The sequence below is a fragment of the Hyla sarda genome, chromosome 9 (genome assembly GCF_029499605.1).
Source record: "Hyla sarda isolate aHylSar1 chromosome 9, aHylSar1.hap1, whole genome shotgun sequence".
Lineage (NCBI taxonomy): Eukaryota > Metazoa > Chordata > Amphibia > Anura > Hylidae > Hyla > Hyla sarda.
In genome coordinates this window covers 21,678,884-21,697,278 of record NC_079197.1, presented here as the reverse complement: position 1 = coordinate 21,697,278, position 18,395 = coordinate 21,678,884, and the positions used below count along the sequence as shown (strand labels likewise).

The window sequence follows — 18,395 nt, the reverse complement described above, 5'->3', positions numbered from 1 at the left end:
TGCTGCAATTTTAATTCCCGAGATGTCTTTAAAGGGTTACTCTGGCGCTAAACATCTTATCCCCTATCAAAAGGATAGGAGATAAGATGTTAGATCGTGGGGATCCCGCCACTGGGGACCACCCACGATCTCTCCTGCAGCACCCCCATTTTTCAGTTGCACAGAGCGAGGATCACTCTGTGGCTGATGACGGGCAGTGCAGGGGACAGAGTATCGTGACATCACAGCTCCACCCCCTCGTGACTTCATGCACCGCCCGCTCAATGCAAGTCTGTGGGAGGAGGCATGACAGAGTTTAGCGCCAAAGTACCCTTTTAGCTCGATCCTCTCTAGAAACCCCATCCTTGATGTCCTGGGCCAAATGGCTTAACCAATAACCGCAAGGCCCTGACCACCGGAAGATGTAGCAATCTTTGCAGAGGCAGAAAAGAAAGATTTTTGATAGTACTGCCTATTATTCAGGGGTTTATATAGGATACGCCCTCTGGAGGGGGGCTTATTAATCTTTGTACTTGTTTAATTGCTAATCAAATCTCTTCTACGTATAGAATATGTTTCTTTCTGTTCAGGAGACAGGTGCTTTGGCAGAACATTACACACGGAGCCCATTAGGTGCCTATAAGACAAGAGGAGCACATTCTGGCACAGGAGGCTTGGCGTATGCCCAGCCTTCATAGTATCTCTCACCCCTTCATGTTAAAAAGTGCCAAGCGGGAACATGCTGCTGCTGCCTCCAATATTATATTTCATTTATGGCGTGCCAAAGCTGTCACTATGCGTTGGGAGTGCCTGGCATAGTTGGCAGAACGGTTGCTGAGCATTCCTGTGGGTACAACTACTGAGACCTTTGGCTGGTGTTCATTGGTGTCTTCCATGACACATACTACGCTGATAGAGCTGTCAGTCATGCTGGGCTACTAAGGGACTGTGTAAGAACAAAACTATGCAATTACACACATAGCTGGGGACATATTCTAAGTAAATGGCCACCTGATATTTGTTCTATGAATAAATAACAGCTCAGGGCCCGCCTCTATTCTCAAAGAAGAAAACCAGCTCTGGTGGCCTTAAAGGGCCACTGTCGGCACACCTCCTCGCTGGTCCTCACCTCTCAGCCTCTCCTTGACTGTCCTGTACATCAGTCATGAAGGCAAGGGCACCCCATAGTTGCAGACCACAGCGCTGCTTGGAGAGAGGGGGTCCTGCCCTAGTTCCTCACTCCAGAGAACTGCATGGTCAGAAACTAAATAAATGGTATTAACCAATGGGTCATGGAAAGCAAAATCTTAATCCTTCCAGTACTTAGCTGCGGTATACTAGAGGAAGTTGTATAGTTCTTTTCAGTATGATCACAGTGCTCTCTGCTGTCACCATATCAGGAACTGTCCAGAGCAGGATCAAATCCCCATAGCAAACCTCTCCTGCTCTGGACAGTTCCTGACATGGACAGATGTATTCCAGGAAAAAAACTTTATCAACTGGCTCTGGAAAATTCTTAATCCTTCCAGTAGCTATCTTCTGAAGTGGAGTTTTTTTTCTTTCCGACAACAGTGCTCGCTGCCGACACCTTTGTCTCAGGAACTGTCCGAAGCATTAGAGGTTTGCTATGGGGATTTGCTCCTACTCTGGACAGAGGTGTCAGCAGAGAGCACTGTTGTCAGACAGAAAAGGACAACTCAACTTCAGCAGCTAATACGTACTGGAAGGATTTTTTTTTTTTTTTAAAGTAATTTACAAATCATTTTAACTTTCTGGATCAAGTTGATATTATAAAAAATAAAGTTTTCCCTGTAATACCCCTTTAAAGGGAAGGATGTCCCCTCAACATAATGTCTGGCCTCACACCATGACACCACTGCCTCCATAATGGTACCATTCATGCACCTCCAAGGAAGGAGGGGAAAAAAAAAAAAAAAAAAAACACATTACCCCAGTTCCCCAACTGTGATTGGTTACAGGCCACCACAGAGGTGAATGCTTTATGATATGGCCAACATCTGTGCACTGGTGGAACAGGCTGCTCTGGAGGAGAAAGTAATATTAGGAAGATCTAAACATCTCCATCTCCCCACAGGATAGAGGGAACGCAAACTGATGGGGGTACAATTGCTGGGACACCCATCAGTCACGAGAACGGTCAGTTGTCCCCCAAGTGAATGGAGCTCAGTCCTTGGCAATGTTCAGATGCCCCATATAGTGCGATTGCTCTCTGTTCATTTAGGGTGACAATGTAGTCTTAGTGATTGGTTTGAATCCCGTTAATCACCTTCAGTCGCTCTGATAAAGCCCTTCTGTGCCAATCTTCCTGCTTCTGTGTGCACAGATCGTCAAACTATGATCAGCGTATCGTCAGCCGCAGCGATATCCCACCTCGGCCGGTGATAGGCTGAGCAAAGGAGCAGAGGCCCCGCCTTCTCCCTGCTGTCCAGGCCTGTTACATGCCACAGCACTCAACCTATCACAGCCAAGGTGGGAGGGAAATCACAATACACTGATCGCAGTGTGATGATCCATGCACATGGAAACAGGATGGGAAGAGTTTTTTTTTTTTTTTTTTAACACGGGAACATAAAAGTAACACTCCTCCTTTAATACAACGGAAAGAGATTTATCATTAGCAATTGTTGCAATGCCCAAGAATTTGGGCCAAATGAACAACAGCCCCGACTGATCTTACGGATGAGTGATGTTGGCACATGCTGTGTACAATTTAATTTGGAGACTTAAATTATTTTTTGTCCACTGGAGCCAACTAACACCCCAGGCACTGCCGAACAGTACCCCGGTTGGGAATCACTGCAATCAACTAAGACAATGCAATATTAGAAAGTCAAAAGCTCCTAGTAGTACAGCTGCTAAAAGCTTAGATGTTCTAATACTTAGAATTTAGATAGAAAATCATAAGATATAAAGCTTCTGGTTTCACATACTATGGTGATTGCTATACTGGCAAACCATGGAAACAGAAGAGGCATCATTTCCAATACTATGAATTTCTTTATGTAAAAAGTGGGAAATCTTCTACAAGCATCTCTATGCTGGAGGTTAAACTGGAAAGTCAAAAATTAAGCATCCACCTTTAGTGTGTATGGAACCCCTGGGCTTTACTGGGTAATCCGAGTATGGCCTGGGGATTATTAAAATCTAGCATTACAATGTATATTATATTGGAGGATCATATGTCATTACTACTATTGGTGATACATAGAGAACTACACATCTTATATGATATTGGCCTTTGTGTTTTTCCTACTGCCACAAAGCCTTCCAAATTGCCTAAATGGGCATTGTGATACCCCAAAACATAATGATGTTACTGATGAAAATTAAAGACCTTCTGTAACATGGTTGTTTAACATATATTTCACTTTTAAATGACTTACTGGGACATTAACCAGTCCTGCAGCAGTATCAGGTTTGTCCACGAGTCATGGACAATTCTGCATGAGCAGACACACTAATCACCTCCCACCACAAGAGAGGGACACACCCTGATATCTAACACTGAGTTAAAGAATTTTTTTTTTACTAAATATGGATGTTAAAACCATGAAAATTATATGTACATGGTTAGGATTAGGTACTGAGTACTTTTTTGGGGAGGAATCTGACCAGTATGCTTTAATATTCTAGCAACATAAAGACTGAAGTAGTACACTGCAGAATAAACTGAATTTAACTAGTAAAAAATAAAAATTACAAAAAAAACTAAAAAATAAGAGACTCCAGACACTTAATTTTAAAGAAAAAAATAATAGTGTCTGGGGCCTCTAAACAGTAATATGACAAGATTTTGATCGGTCTCCTCTTTATTAAGTGCTTGGCAGTGGAAAACAGGACAATGACAAATGGAATTACAGGCGAACTCTAGAAACCAGCTAGTGTCACATGACGGTATGGAAATGTCAGAATTGTTAAACATGTTCACACTGAGGTAGCAGACGCATTAAGGAGCTACACGCTAGTATCAGATGGCTGGACAGTGCTTTACACAGAAGGATGAGCTGCTCTATGGCAGACAGTTTGGTCTCCGATTAGTTGGCAAATGTAGACTTTACAGCTCCCACAATGCTTTTTGCACTGATGCCAAACAATTCCAGTAGCTCGGCAGGTTTCCCGCTACGAGGAACGCCATTGACGGCGAGGCGCTGGACAATGAAACCAGGTTCTCCTGCAACAGCTGCAGAGACTGCATCCCCGATACCACCTGGAATAAGGAGAGGGAGATCACATTAAAGGATTTAGCTATTGTTGTACATGAAGAACGCAACGTATGAATTACCAGTGGCCTCCTACAACATTCATTGCTTAGGATGTAAACATGCAAGGTGGGCCAGAGGACTGACAGCATAGAACAGTGGTCTTCAACCTGCGGACCTGCAGATGTTGCAAAACTACAACTCTCAGCATGCCCGGACAGCCAATGGCTGTCCGGGCATGCTGGGAGTTGTAGTTTTGAAACATCTGGAGATCCGAAGGTTGAAGACCACTGGCAGAACATAAATGCCATAATAAGCTTTCAAAATCTAGTTAATTTATTTTTTCTATGGCAATAGTGCCACCTACAGGCTGCAACTGTGAAGCCTAGAGATGAGCGAACTTACAGTAAATTCGATTCGTCACGAACTTCTCGGCTCGGCAGTTGCTGACTTTTCCTGCATAAATTAGTTCAGCTTTCAGGTGCTCCGGTGGGCTGGAAAAGGTGGATACAGACCTAGGAGACTTTCCTAGGACTGTAGCCACCTTTTCCAGCCGGCCGGAGCACCTGAAAGCTGAATTTATGCAGGATAAGTCATCAACTGCCGAGCAGTTCGCTCCTCTCTAGTGAAGCCCTTACAATTCTTCTGGGAAGTGACTAGTCATGGCATACCCCAAGTATAGAACTTCAAAATTCTATTAGTGGGGGCACTAATTTTATAAATATGTGTTTCTTAACCAGTGTGCCTCCAGCTGTTGCAAAACTGCAACTCCTAGCATGCTTGGACACAGACCCAGGCATGCTGGAAATTGCAGTTTTGCAACAGCTGGAGGCACCCTGGTTGGGAAACACTGTTAGAGAAGTACTTAACCAAACTCAGCTTCCAGCCATTTCTTATGCCATTCATGGGTCCACCGCATACTACATGTGCAGGGTTAACTTTGGGCAGTGAGATTAGGAACTTAGCTGAGCATCGGCACTGGTTGTTACCTTCTTTGTAGTGGTCCTCCACCGTGATGATATGTCCGCCAGTAGCTCTGGCACTTGATAGAATGGTCGCAGCATCCAGAGGTTTAATGGTAAATGGATCGACCACACGGATATTAATGCCTTAAGAAATGAACAGGGTCAGTCAGTCAACAGTAACACAACCACAACTACACGAGCAGCTCTCAAGGAGGGGAAAAAAAAATTATATAAAACAAATTAAAAAAATATATATATCCACTGCCACACAAGTGGCTCTCCAGTGAGTTTATTGAGGCTCCCATCGGCACATTAGGCTTCCTTATGGACCAGATGTCACATGACCACCAATCAGCTGCCTCCAAGCACCGAATGTGACCGTATGACACATGACTGATTTGGAGCAGATTTCATGTGCTGAATGCAACCAAGGAATTACCAGAAAGCTAACATGAGCCTGAATTTGGGATAATGCCCAGGGTTTGGATCTGGAGCAGTTTATTTTACTGAAATGTTTATATTTAAGTCAGGTCAAAACACAAATAATCACCATCCAAAGGGCCAAAACAGGGTAAACAACAAATTAGAATAGGGAGTAACCATCATATAAGGGTACAACGATAGCATAAGAAAGAGCAAAATATAAAACCAAGTGAGGTCAGGAAGGCACGAGTGGATCATTCCCCTGGTCTTTAGGATGTATCCTTACTGATCAGAACTCCATGCTAGTATTGTCTTACATCTCTTGGAACATTACAACTAAACATTGGCTGAGAAAAGCTGGGCAGGCACCACTGCTAAACTCTTGGGGGTTAATGAGAACACATAACATGTGGAATGGAGGGGGGGGGGGGGGGGGGGAGAAGAGATGTATGAATTAATGAACTCCTGGGGGTGCCAATCAATATCCAAAGATATCATATGCAGTGAAGCAGTAGAAGTAGATTGCACTCACCCGATGGAGATTAAAATGTCCTCTTTATTGGGTAATCACTTTAAAACATTCTGAAGTTAAGGTAGAGATGCGGTCAGCATAAGCTGACTGACCAGGTGGGGCAGCGCTCCTTTTCTCGGCTCAGCCCGCTTTCTCAAGCCTTATGCCAACCACATCTCTCTACCTTAACTTCAGAATGTTTTAAAGAGATTACTGAAAGGGGATGTTTTAATCTCCATCGGGTGAGTGCAATCTACTTTCTTCTACTACTGCACAACATTACAACTAAATTTGCTTCAGAATCAATATTCTATGGGATTAAAGGCTCCTTCACACTGTTTGGTGCAGAACAGACCCTAAACAGGTTGGAGTCAAACACATATATACGGCATGTGGTCCTTTTCTCAACACGTCCTTTAGACAGGTTGAGCGATGACCCTTTAGCAGAGTGTTAGTGTGAACCTATCCTTATTACTGAAGCAGACGTGTCAGGAGATCGTGCACGTCTGCCAAGTATCCTTACAGCCAGTTACTTGCTCCAAGTAGTGAAATCTATACCGGATCTTACTAGAAGTCTCACAGCCTCACGTCAGTATAAAGTTCTAAGCAGTTTCACCTTGTTTTGCGAGTTCATCTGCTGCCGCCAGAGCCTCATGTAAAGTGACACCAGCACCAATAACCGTGACCCTGTCTGTATCACTTTGGCGTACGACCTGTATAGGAGAGGAAGAAGTTATTAAAGCTTCCAAACCAGATCGTGACCATGGAAGACGACACAAGGACTCGGGATTTTACCTTGGCTTGACCAATTTCAAACTTTTCTTCCGGAGAGTAGATTATTGCAGTGTCCGGCCGGCTGGTACGGATGAAGCAGATGCCCTACAATGTAAAGGGGTAAGAAGAGGTTAGCACAGTGTTCAATGTCCATGCATGATGGGAGTTAGTCTTTCCACAGCTGGAGAGCCACATGTGGGGGGGAGACAAATAGCAGATTGATCTGCTCTTGAATATGGCACTGTCTGTACATGGTATGAAATTGGGAACAGAACAATATAGATTATATGGGATTCATCTAGAAGGTGTGGGTGTGTAACACTTACTGGAGTATTAGCGGCTAGAGCGACTGCATATTCTGTGGATACACCATCACTGGGGTAGAAGATTGTACAAGATGGAATGGCACGGAACATGGCGAGATCTTCCAATGCCATCTGAGAGGGACCGTCCTCTCCTGAAACACAGAAAACAATGTACAGGAGGTAAAAAAATAAAAAATAAAATTTTTAAATAAACTGCCCGATTTACAGGCTCTAGTAAAGAAAGACCGGTTCAAAAAAAAAAAAAAAAAAAAAAAGAAAAAAGCCACCAAATAGATGCCAAGGACACCATGACAGTTAGATAAGGACTAAACCGAAATACTGAAGAGATGTAGAACCACCAATTGCCTAGGAGTATAGAAATTATATTCTTGGCATCTGTAGCCTACCACTATTATTCATCTTAATTTCTAGAACAAACTCATACTCCCATTGCTATAAAGTGTTAGGTCAGAATTCAGGCCCATGGAAGCCTGTATCACTATATGCCTTAGCCCATTAACCCCTCCAGACTATTGGAACTGGAGACATTTGTACATCTAAAAATCACACTGGGGGAGCTCAAAAACCGGCCACAGGAAAAAGTTGCCCATAGCAAACAAACAGATCTTTCATTTCTGAAAAATGAAAGAAGCGATCTGATTGGTTGATATGGGCAACTTCACAACTTTCCCTCTGGACAGGTTTTTATAAATCTCCCTATAAACGTCTCCAGTCAAAAAATAAAAAAAAGAACACAGCCACTCACCGATAGAAACTCCACAGTGGGAGCCACAGAGGTTCACATTGGATTGAGAAATGGCCCCCATGCGAATCTGATCATAAGCTCTACTGAAGAAAGCTGCAAAAGTGCTGGCAAAAGCCACGGTGCGGTTGCGGGTGGCACAGCCCATAGCTACACTGACCTGTAACATTAAACACAAGATGGAATAAACCAATAGACAGACTAGGTATTTACAGCTATTGGGATCCCGACTGAGATCCATGTGTAATGAGACAATGCTTGATGGGAAAGTATGCAAATGAGCTCTACCGCCACCTATAGGGAGTTACTTAAACACCGCCTTGTCACTGGAGGAGAGCAGATCTGCATACATTAGCGTTCCAGATGAGCGAACTTACGGTAAATTCGATTCGTCACGAACTTCTCGGCTCAGCAGTTGATGACTTTTCCTGCATAAATTAGTTCAGCTTTCCGGTGCTCCCGTGGGCTGGAAAAGGTGGATACAGTCCTAGGAGACTCTTTCCTGGGACTGTCTCCACCTTTTCCAGCCCACCGGAGCACTGGAAAGCTGAACTAATTTATGCTGGAAAAGTCATCAACTGCCGAGCCGAGAAGTTTGTGACGAATCGAATTTACCGCAAGTTCGCTCATCTCTAATTAACCTCACTCAAGACTCTATACACCAGCTAGGTCTTCTAAATATGAGCCAGTATTCCTTGGAGCTTTCAACCGCCCCCCAATAAGTGGGAATAGAGACTGTCTGTGCAGCACATGTTGAGGTTCACTTACCCATGTGGATGTAAGTCAAGTTCCCCTATAGCAGTGGTCTCCAGATGATGCAAAACTACAACTCCCAGCATGCCCGGACAGCCATTGGCTGTCCGGGCATGCTAGGAGTTGTAGTTTTTGCAACATCTGGAGGTCCGCAGGCTGGAGACCACTGCCCTATAGGCTTATGCAGCTTTACCCAACCTGTTGCAATATTACAACTCCCATCATGCCCTGAAAGCTAGAGGCTGGTAAGTCACGGGTTGGGAGGCACTGGTCTAACGATTAAGTTCCCCCTAGGATTATGGTGCCCCCTAGAGACATGCCGACTATCATTAGGGTTGTTGAATACAATAGACAGACGAGAGGTCACGGATAGAGTAAAACTGAAGGGGCACAATGCTTTAAGAGCAGGTGTCAGAACTACCGATTAAAATGGATCATAGTCAGACCCGACTGATCAGGCATAGATAACCAATGTCTTAAAGTATCTTAGGATAGGTTAAGGGCCTTACCATGTTCTGTTCCGCAATAAAGCATTCAATGAAGCGGTCAGGGTGCTCATTCTTAAAGATCTCAGAGAAAGTAGAGTTTTTAGTATCACCATCTAGGGCGACAACTCTGTTGTTCGCGTGGCCAAGTTTAGCGAGAGCCAGTCCGTATGCTTTACGTGTTGCTATCTGCAAGAATAAATATAAGTAGTAATACATCAAATTTGATATAATGGTACAGAATTTGCATCCATTATAAACACCGGTTTCTCTTACCTTGTCACCCACTTTGTAGCTTGGTGGGGTCGGCATCTTTATATCAGCAATGCTGACTTCTGGGGCGTCTCTTACAGGAGCTGCAGGGGTCAGGGTCTTGTTGGCCTTGATTTGGCCCTGAATCTCACTAATGATGGACTCCACCTTATCCTTAGGCATTGGCTTTCCATGCCAGTTATCTTGATTTTCAACACCTTCAAAATAGAGATATTTTCCAGTTAGCCAAGGCTTACACAGTCCACACGGTAATGTCTACGCGCAAAGAAATAAATTCTGAACCCAACAGTGATCTTCAACCTGCGGACCCCCAGATGTTGCTAAACTACAACTCCCAGCATGTCCGGGCATGCTGGGAGTAGTAGTTTTGCAACATCTGGAGGTCCGCAGGTTGAAGACAACTGGTCTAGGAGGTAGTACCCACGTGTCCCCGCTGCTCCGGTCCAGTCACCGCTGCCCTGGATGTCGCTCCATCACTGTTGCTGCGTCTCTGTGGTGTCCCCGACACCTTCTTCCCCGGGATCCACGCTCTGTCGCTCTCATCTCGTCGCTACGCGCACCGCTCATATTGGATGATGGGACAGCGTGCGCGACAACGTCGGAGAGCGCCAGAGAGTGGGATCCCGGTACGGAGCAGACACTGAGGAGGCGGGTTAGGTCCCTCCTGGTGTCCTGTAAGCTGTTCGGGACGCTGCGATTTCACAGCGGCGGTCCCGAACAGCCCGACTGAGCTCGGGTTAGTGTCACTTTCCCTTCAGACGCAGCAGTCAGCTTTGATCACCGCATCTGAAGGGTTAATACAGGGCATCCCCGTGATCGGTGATGTCCTGTATTAGCCGCGGGTCTCGGCCGTTGATCTCCGCAGGGACCACTGCGACAGGTGTGTGTATTCGCTGTATAAGACACACCAACTCCCCCCCCCCCCCCCCAGTTTTGGGGAAGAAAAAGTGAGTCTTATACGGTAAATAGCCTCTGTACTGCCACCTAATGGAGGCCGCAGGAGCAACTGGTCCTTACCTGAAATGCCTTTTCCCTTGTATGTTTTTGCGATAATTGCGGTGGGTTTATCCTTTACGTTGGCAGCCTGCCATAGGGCACAGCACAACTCCTCCACATCATGACCATCTACAATATAAGTGTTCCACCTGTGGATGAATTACAGATTATAGAGAGGCCTGAAGCCATGATACTCAAACACCTTCCTGTACACTATATCGTAACTTACCCGAAGGCTTCACATCTCTTCCGGTAGATATCTGTCTGATGCTGAAGAGGAGCCGCCTCGCTCTGCCCCAGGCGATTGACATCAAATATGGCTACCAGATTATCCAGCTTGTAATAAGACCCAAAAGCCAAGGCTTCCCATACAGCTCCTTCAGAGGATTCTCCGTCACCCAGCAGACAGTACACCCGGTAACTGAGGGGGAAACATTCACAACAACAATAAGAGATCAGACTGGGATTTCCTTAGGCCAACATGTTCTCCTTCACACAATTCTTACCTGGCTTTGTCAAAGTACTTCCCGGTATAAGCCATGCCACAAGATGCCCCCAGGCCTTGTCCCAGGGAGCCGGTGGCCACATCCACAAAAGGCAGTTTCTGATAAAAGAACGTTTGAGGGTCAGTTTATAAATTAAAAAAAAAAAAAAAAAAAAAAAAAAATTCTGACTGCTGGGACCCCCCTTCCCCCCCCAAAGGGGGCATGTTGACCAATGCACAAATCAGGTGACATCATGTGATGGGGAGTGTCGGCCTCCACATGCTATCTGGCCGGAGAGCCGGTGTTTTGCCGTACAACGTGTTACATTGTGGGGGGGGAGCCCCCCCGCAGTCGGACCCCGTGATCTGAAACTTATCCCCTATCCTCAGGACTACTCCTTTAAAGGGGTACTCGGCTCCTAGACATCTCATCCCCTATCCGAAGGATAGGGGATAAGTTGACAGATCACCAGGGTCCCGCTGCTGGAGCCCCCCTGGATCTACCATGCAGCACCCACCTGTAACGGCTTCCGGAAGCGCTGGAGGTCCTCAGGCTGAGTCCATCTCGACCACCGGGACGGAAGATCGTGACGTCACGACTCCGCCCACATGTGACGTCACACCCCACTCCTCAATGCAAGTCTATGGCAGGGGGCATCACAGCTGTCACGCCCCCTCCCATAGACTTGCATTGATGGGCGGGGTGTGACTTCACACAGGGGCGGAGTACCCCTTTAAAGGCTAATGACACAGATTTGGATTTCATTCATCCAAATGTGCTGACAATTACTTTTACATACTTCAGAACCACCATTCACAAATGGGAAGGCTTTTCAGTCACAGAACGAGTGACCCTAAGGTTATGTTCCTCCAGCAGAATTTCACATGGAAATTTAACTGCAGCAGAGTACCATTGGATTTCCCTGCACACTGCAGATTGGAATTTCCGCACCACAAAAGCCATCGTGTGAACACTTTGTTATCGGCTAGAGACAGGCAGCTATGTTAAAGTTTGTCTTCTGAAGTCCCTAGCCATCCTCTATTTAGAGGGAAAGTTGTGGCAGCAAAATGGCTGTTCTGAAAAGAAAACCTCAACTCGTTTAGGAATTTTGCTCCCCTTTTCTCTATAACCCACCCTCAGAAGCAGCATGGAGGACATAGCGCAATACTGAAGAGTTTAAGCTGTGAAACCAGCACCGAGGCGAGAACACGCTCCACAAGACTTCTGCCATTACTTACGATTAGTGGGAGTGTGACCTCTTGGACCCCCTACAATCAGCAATGCAGTAAATAGGGGGGGCTCTAGAAGGAGTTGGCTCTGTTCATCGTGTAGTGGTGGACCACAGCTCAGCTGCTGTAACCAGGCTCAGCCACTATGCAGTGAGAAGAACCAACGGCTTGCGGCCCTGGTTACTCTGTACTGTGGCTGTACCGGGCTGCTACAAGGTGGAGGTGTCAAGTGTAAGCACCCTGCCAATCACCAATTTATGATCACTAACATTTAATACCTGTAGCATTAAACCAGGTCAGATTCCCGATTATAACGTGATAAGAAACCTCTAAGCATTTGGGACTAAGTTTGGTGAAATGCATCAAAACCTGTGTAGAAGAAAATTGGAGCAGTTGCTACATTCACGTCTGAATTTCTGCTTGCGGAATTCCACAAAGAAGTGATTCAGAAGTGTGAAATCCCATAGGAGTCCATTGGGCTTTAATCTGAAGCAGAATTCCGCCATGTGAATAGACCCTTAGGCAGAATACTGTCCAGAGAATGAACATGTTCCAAAGGCAAAATTCCAGTGTGCACAGAGCAGTATATTCCTATTAAAAACAATAAGACTCTGCTGCAAACAGAATTCCAACATCTGCAGAGTTAACAAGCCCTTAGAGGACATGTCCAGTCTACAGGCAACTTTAGTTTATGTGCCTGCTGCGCCCGGGTAATATGTAATACAACCAGCGTCAGCAACATTACAATGTCAGTAAGGGCCGCAGCCAGCAGACAAATAGTCACAATCCTGAGTGCAGCATACCCCCATCCTAGGATAGTAGAATATATAAATCCAGATACATACGGGTGTAGGATGTCCTTCTAGGTCACAGTCTATCTTCCTTAAGTTGAGCAGCTCAGATTCCTTGATGTGACCGGCTTCTGCCCATGCAGCATACAATATGGGCGCAGCGTGACCCTGTTAATAGGCAAAACCACAAGTTTTTATGAATAAGAGTCCATCAGATCACTGCAGGCGCTTGTGACACCTAAAGCATAAAAGTCACCTTCATTGTTTATACAGACCCTGCAGCTTATCCATATGGGCCGCTGTACTTAAATGGACACTATTATGTTTTTTTATGGTTTCTTTGTGTTTAAAAAAGCTGCCACAAGGTGTCTTCCTACATGTCCAGAGCACAGTCTCTCTCTCCTAAGACTTGGACTCCTGCTGGCCTGGCAGAAGTCCAAAATCAGGAAATGCAGTTTGGCGTACCGACGGTGATGTGTGCAGCCTTATCCAATCATAGCTCATCTAACACTGAACTGCTCTGGGCCGTTTCCCTGTATGACTTCTCATGATGTCACGCCTGCCGGGGGGGGGGGGGGGAACAGACTGAGCAATATCAAGGTAGAAAACTAAAAAAAAAATAAAGGCAGGGGGTGGTTTCTCATGATGGGGGCAGGGAACTGGGAGAATTATAAAATGTAACACGATCTATGCCTGTGCCATACAAGTAAATTGGGCCAAGCTGCAGTACCAGGCACCACCACCACACTACAGAGCCCTATGACCCAATTTCATTCTGCTGAATGTTCAATCTGCTGATAAAAATCCCTATAGTAAGGTAATTGCTAAAGTTGCTGTTAGTTACCATTTTCTTAAGGGACAAGCACGACCCAGGAGGTCAATATTTCCGCTCAACCCTGCCCCCAGACTGAATGGAGCACCAATGGGTATGCAAAGCCGAAACTCTTCACCCTCTATGGGACTTCTAAACTGAGTGGAAATATTTGTGAGTCCTATAGACCGTGACTAGAGTTGTGGCAAAGCATGCGTTCTGCTGCACAATTCCATTAAGGTGGCAACTGACCTCAGGGCCAGCAGTCAGACCCCCATTAAAGTAGAAAAACAGGGGTGTAAGTAAGAACATGGGTAAAGACTAGGATTTATTTTTTTTTTATCTCGAGTGCTGAGGTGTTAGCCTCTTATTCAAATAAATCCCAGGGGCGTTCCCTAGCATTGCAAGAGCACAGACCATTTCTTCATCACAGCCCACTGGCCCGCTTGCATCCACCTTCCCTGATTGGCTGGACTTTCCATGATGGGGGAACGCCCCCTGGGCACATGAGCCCGTTTGTTGTTATGCAAATATCTTGGCACTGGAAAGGACTATAGAGATAAAGTTATGCCTGGAATCATGACTACTAGCCCAATCTAACCATGGGATTATTTACACCAGTTTTCCCCACTGAAGGGACATTCCAAAAACTGGTAGCTGGGCCTTTGATCCCACACCTTTCCTTGTAACCAGACACGGCCGTCCTCACCTTTGACAGAACAAAACGGTCGTTGTTATAGTTGCCAGGGTCAGCCGCATCATATTTCATGGTGTTGAAGAAGAGAACAGACAATATTTCGGCGGCGCTGCAGCAGGATGTAGGATGCCTGTCACATGGAGCAGAACATTACACAGTTAATACGTGGACTATAGACTGTGCCCTATAATACAAAGCATATGATGGCAGAACATGGAAGAAATAGGAAGGAGAAAAGAATCTTCTGATGGTCGTGTATGGTGGGGTCACATTGGCACTACACAAAGATTGAGGGTGGGGGCCACACTAATGACCATGACAGTGAGATGAGGGGGGCATCTAATGACCATGAAGAGATGGGGAGGGGGCACTTCGTGCTGGGCAATATACCGGTTCATGCCAAATACCGGTGTGTTCTGTACAGTATGAATTTTTCCATATACCGCAATACCAGTCGGGCCCCTCAAGTTATCAGCTGCAGTGCACTGGGGGAACTAATCTATACAACCCATGGGCGCTGTCCTGCTTTCCCTATGCCCCCCACACCGGTGAATGAATCAGCCGCAGCGTTGTACTCTTCCTGTGAGCCACGGCACTGGAAATGAGTGAGTTGTGAGCCGCGGGCGCAGGACAGAGAACGAAAGCCGTCACCTCCCCCTGCAAGCGCTGAAAGCCAGTGGGTGCTGCAGAACTTCTGATCAGTACGGTGATATGGGGGGGTGAATAAAAAAAATTTAAAAAAATGTCAGATACTGTAGAACCGGCATAAGTTTGAAAAATACCTTGACACACATTTTGGGTCAATCCTGCCCAGCACAAGGCACTAATGACTGACCATAAGGAGATATTTGGGGGGCCACACTAATGACCAAGACATTACTGAGACAGAAAGGAGATGATGGGGGCCCACTTATGACCAAGACTTAGGAGATGGGGACACTAATGACCGTTACACAGTGAGGAGATGAGTGAGAACACTTGATCGTGAGTAGTTTGGGGGGGGGGGGGGCACAACACTAATGACCATGAAATCATGAGGAGATGGGGGGGGGGGGAACAATACACAGGCCCAGATTTATAAAAAAAAAAAAGGGAGGGATTTTCCCACAACAACCAATCACAGTTCAGCTTTCACTTTACCAGAGCTCATTAGCTGCGCTGTGATTGGTTGCTGTGGTAAAATCCCATTAATGTTCTCACAAATTATGTTAAATCTGGAACATAGGGAGGAGATGAGGGGCCCCACAAATGACCATGATAGTGATGAGATTGGGGGGGGGGGGGTGGGATTGGCAACAGTTGACTGACAAGATGGAGGGTGCCCCCACTTATGAAATGGTGAGAAGATAAGGGAGGGCACAATTAACCCTGACTATGAGGGGGGCAGAGAACCGGACACTAGTGACCACGACAGTTAGGAGATGAGGGGGGCACTATTAACCCTGACTATGATGGGGGCGGAGGACTGGACACTAGTGACCACAACAGTTCGGCGATGAGGGGGGCACTATTAACCGTGACACAGTAAGGATATGAGGGAGGACAGCTGAGGGACCCTCTTACGGATTTCCCATGTTAGCGCTCATCCACCCTCCATGTCATAAGCCACATACCCCCAGACAATTATTTGGACAGACTGACATTCCGATGCCGCCTATAACCCGCAAGCCAAGGCCAGAGGATAATATTTAACTCCATCCTGACCAGGGTACACCACACACCATGCCTGCATGTACTTGTTAGTAACCTTGTAATCTACCCCCAATGGGCGGCCATCAGCGTTACAGCCACCCCCCCCCCCCCCTTTCTGGGGCAGTCATGCAGATAGTGGGATCATCTTTCTCCAGCCTATTATATGTGACCCATAGTAAGATTAGGGTGATGGACAGCAGGCGGGGAAGACACCCGTGACTGGATTGGATGTATCTGAAGCACATGGGGGCAGCATGCCACAAAGAGTGCAGCATTAATGGAGCTCATTTAAGCAATTTACTATAGCATTGCTTCCCAACCAGTAAAAATAAAAATTAAATTTAAAAAAATAAATAAACAAAAAACACAGCCAGGAGTTCTGCTTTTGCAACATCTGGAACTATACTAATTGGAAACCACTGATTTAAAGTAACAAGTGGTGCACCAAGTTCATTGCCGCAGCATGCTCTCCACTGGCAGAATCAATGACAGGGTAAAATTGTGGACTTGCCCTTTAAGAAGGAGTAGCAGAGCTGTAGAGCCTGCGCCATCCTCCTCTCACTACTTCCTACAGACATCACAATGGACAAATCTCACATATTAACCCAGTGCGCCCCCAGCTGTTGCAACACTACAACTCCCAGCATGCCCAGACAGCCAAAGGCTGTCTGGGCATGCTGGGAGTTGTAGTGTTGCAACAGCTGGAGGCACAATTTGGAGGGGGGGGGGGGGGGGGGGAGGCACACTACGTTAACGCTTCTAGAAATACAGGGAGGCTACAAAAAAAAATTATTATTATTATCAGGGTCGCTTAACCCTTGTGTATCCTGCCACAGCCAAGGTGCAGGAAGAACGGGACCACCACGTGCTGAGTAGGCAGGTCACATGGTGCAGGGGGGCTTTAACCGCCCCACGTGGTGCAGCCATCGATGCAGGGTGGGCTATGCCAGGGAACACGTGTGGGGATAGGGGGAATACGGAGTGAGAACATAGAAGACCCCCCCACCCTCCCCCTAAAAAATAAAGGGGGCGCTCACCCGGAGTTGGAGGCACATGTTGCCCGGATGGAGTGGATCCTGAGGCGGTTGGCGGCGTCTCTGAGGGCCTGCAGGTCCTTGTCCTCGGGTTTCTGATAGGTGTCCATGCTAATGCGGCTTCTCCTACAACCTGTGCAGTGCTCGAGGAAAAGACCACGGGGCCGGGCTTATAAGGGGAGGTGGGTGATGGGGTGAGGACACGCCCCCCATGGAGGAAATGAGCTCAGCCAAAGGGAAAGGGGGCAGGGGGCGTGTCCTCACCCCATCAGCTCACACACTGGCCAGGCCTCTGTATATGTGATCATCCACTATAATGGTTACTTATATACAGCCCTGTGTGATGTATACATAATAATGGTCACTTATATACAGCCCTGTGTGATGTATACATAATAATGGTCAGTAATATACAGCCCTGTGTGATGTATACATAATAATGGTCACTTATCTACAGCCCTGTGTGATGTATACATAATAATGGTCACTTATCTACAGCCCTGTGTGATGTATACATAATAATGGTCAGTTATACAGCCCTGTGTGATGTATACATAATAATGGTCAGTTATATACAGCCCTGTGTGATGTATACATAATAATGGTCAATTATATACAGCCCTGTGTGATGTATACATAATAGTCAGTTATATACAGCCCTGTGTGATGTATACATAATAATGGTCAGTAATATACAGCCCTGTGTGATGTATACATAATAGTCAGTAATATACAGCCCTGTGTGATGTATACATAATAAAGGTCAGTTATATACAGCCCTGTGTGATGTATACATAATAATGGTCAGTAATATACAGCCCTGTGGGATGTATACATAATAATGGTCAGTTATATACAGCCCTGTGGGATGTATACATAATAGTCAGTTATATACAGCCCTGTGTGATGTATACATAATAATGGTCAGTTATATACAGTCCTGTGTGATGTATACATAATAATGGTCAGTTATATACAGCCCTGTGTGATGTATACATAATAATGGTCAGTTATATACAGCCCCCTGTGATGTATACATAATAATGGTCACTTATCTACAGTCCTGTGTGATGTATACATAATAATGGTCAGTTATATACAGCCCTGTGTGATGTATACATAATACTGGTCAATTATATACAGCCCTGTGTGATGTATACATAATAATGGTCACTTATCTACAGCCCTGTGTGATGTATACATAATAAT

The 18,395-nt window shown here is 45.9% G+C and overlaps 1 protein-coding gene across 2 annotated transcripts in view; it reads right to left on the bottom strand.

The window, feature by feature from the left end:
- The window catches only part of LOC130290346 (transketolase-like protein 2), a 33,730-nt gene extending 16,351 nt beyond the window's left edge, over positions 1-17,379 (bottom strand). The window contains exons 1-14 of one of the 2 annotated variants that reach the window (XM_056537844.1): positions 17,190-17,377; positions 14,473-14,590; positions 13,007-13,120; positions 10,954-11,051; positions 10,677-10,868; positions 10,469-10,596; positions 9,455-9,648; positions 9,203-9,367; positions 7,944-8,100; positions 7,199-7,329; positions 6,894-6,977; positions 6,715-6,811; positions 5,189-5,308; positions 3,792-4,207 (exon numbers count right to left, since the gene is read on the bottom strand). In XM_056537844.1, coding sequence (XP_056393819.1) covers positions 4,035-4,207; positions 5,189-5,308; positions 6,715-6,811; positions 6,894-6,977; positions 7,199-7,329; positions 7,944-8,100; positions 9,203-9,367; positions 9,455-9,648; positions 10,469-10,596; positions 10,677-10,868; positions 10,954-11,051; positions 13,007-13,120; positions 14,473-14,590; positions 17,190-17,296 — 1,878 coding nt within the window. In that variant the 5' untranslated portion in view covers positions 17,297-17,377 and the 3' untranslated portion in view covers positions 3,792-4,034. Of the gene's footprint in view, positions 1-3,791; positions 4,208-5,188; positions 5,309-6,714; positions 6,812-6,893; positions 6,978-7,198; positions 7,330-7,943; positions 8,101-9,202; positions 9,368-9,454; positions 9,649-10,468; positions 10,597-10,676; positions 10,869-10,953; positions 11,052-13,006; positions 13,121-14,472; positions 14,591-17,189 lie in introns of those variants that run through there. The other variant, XM_056537845.1, reaches the window with a different exon arrangement.
- Positions 17,380-18,395: the final 1,016 nt, after the last annotated feature.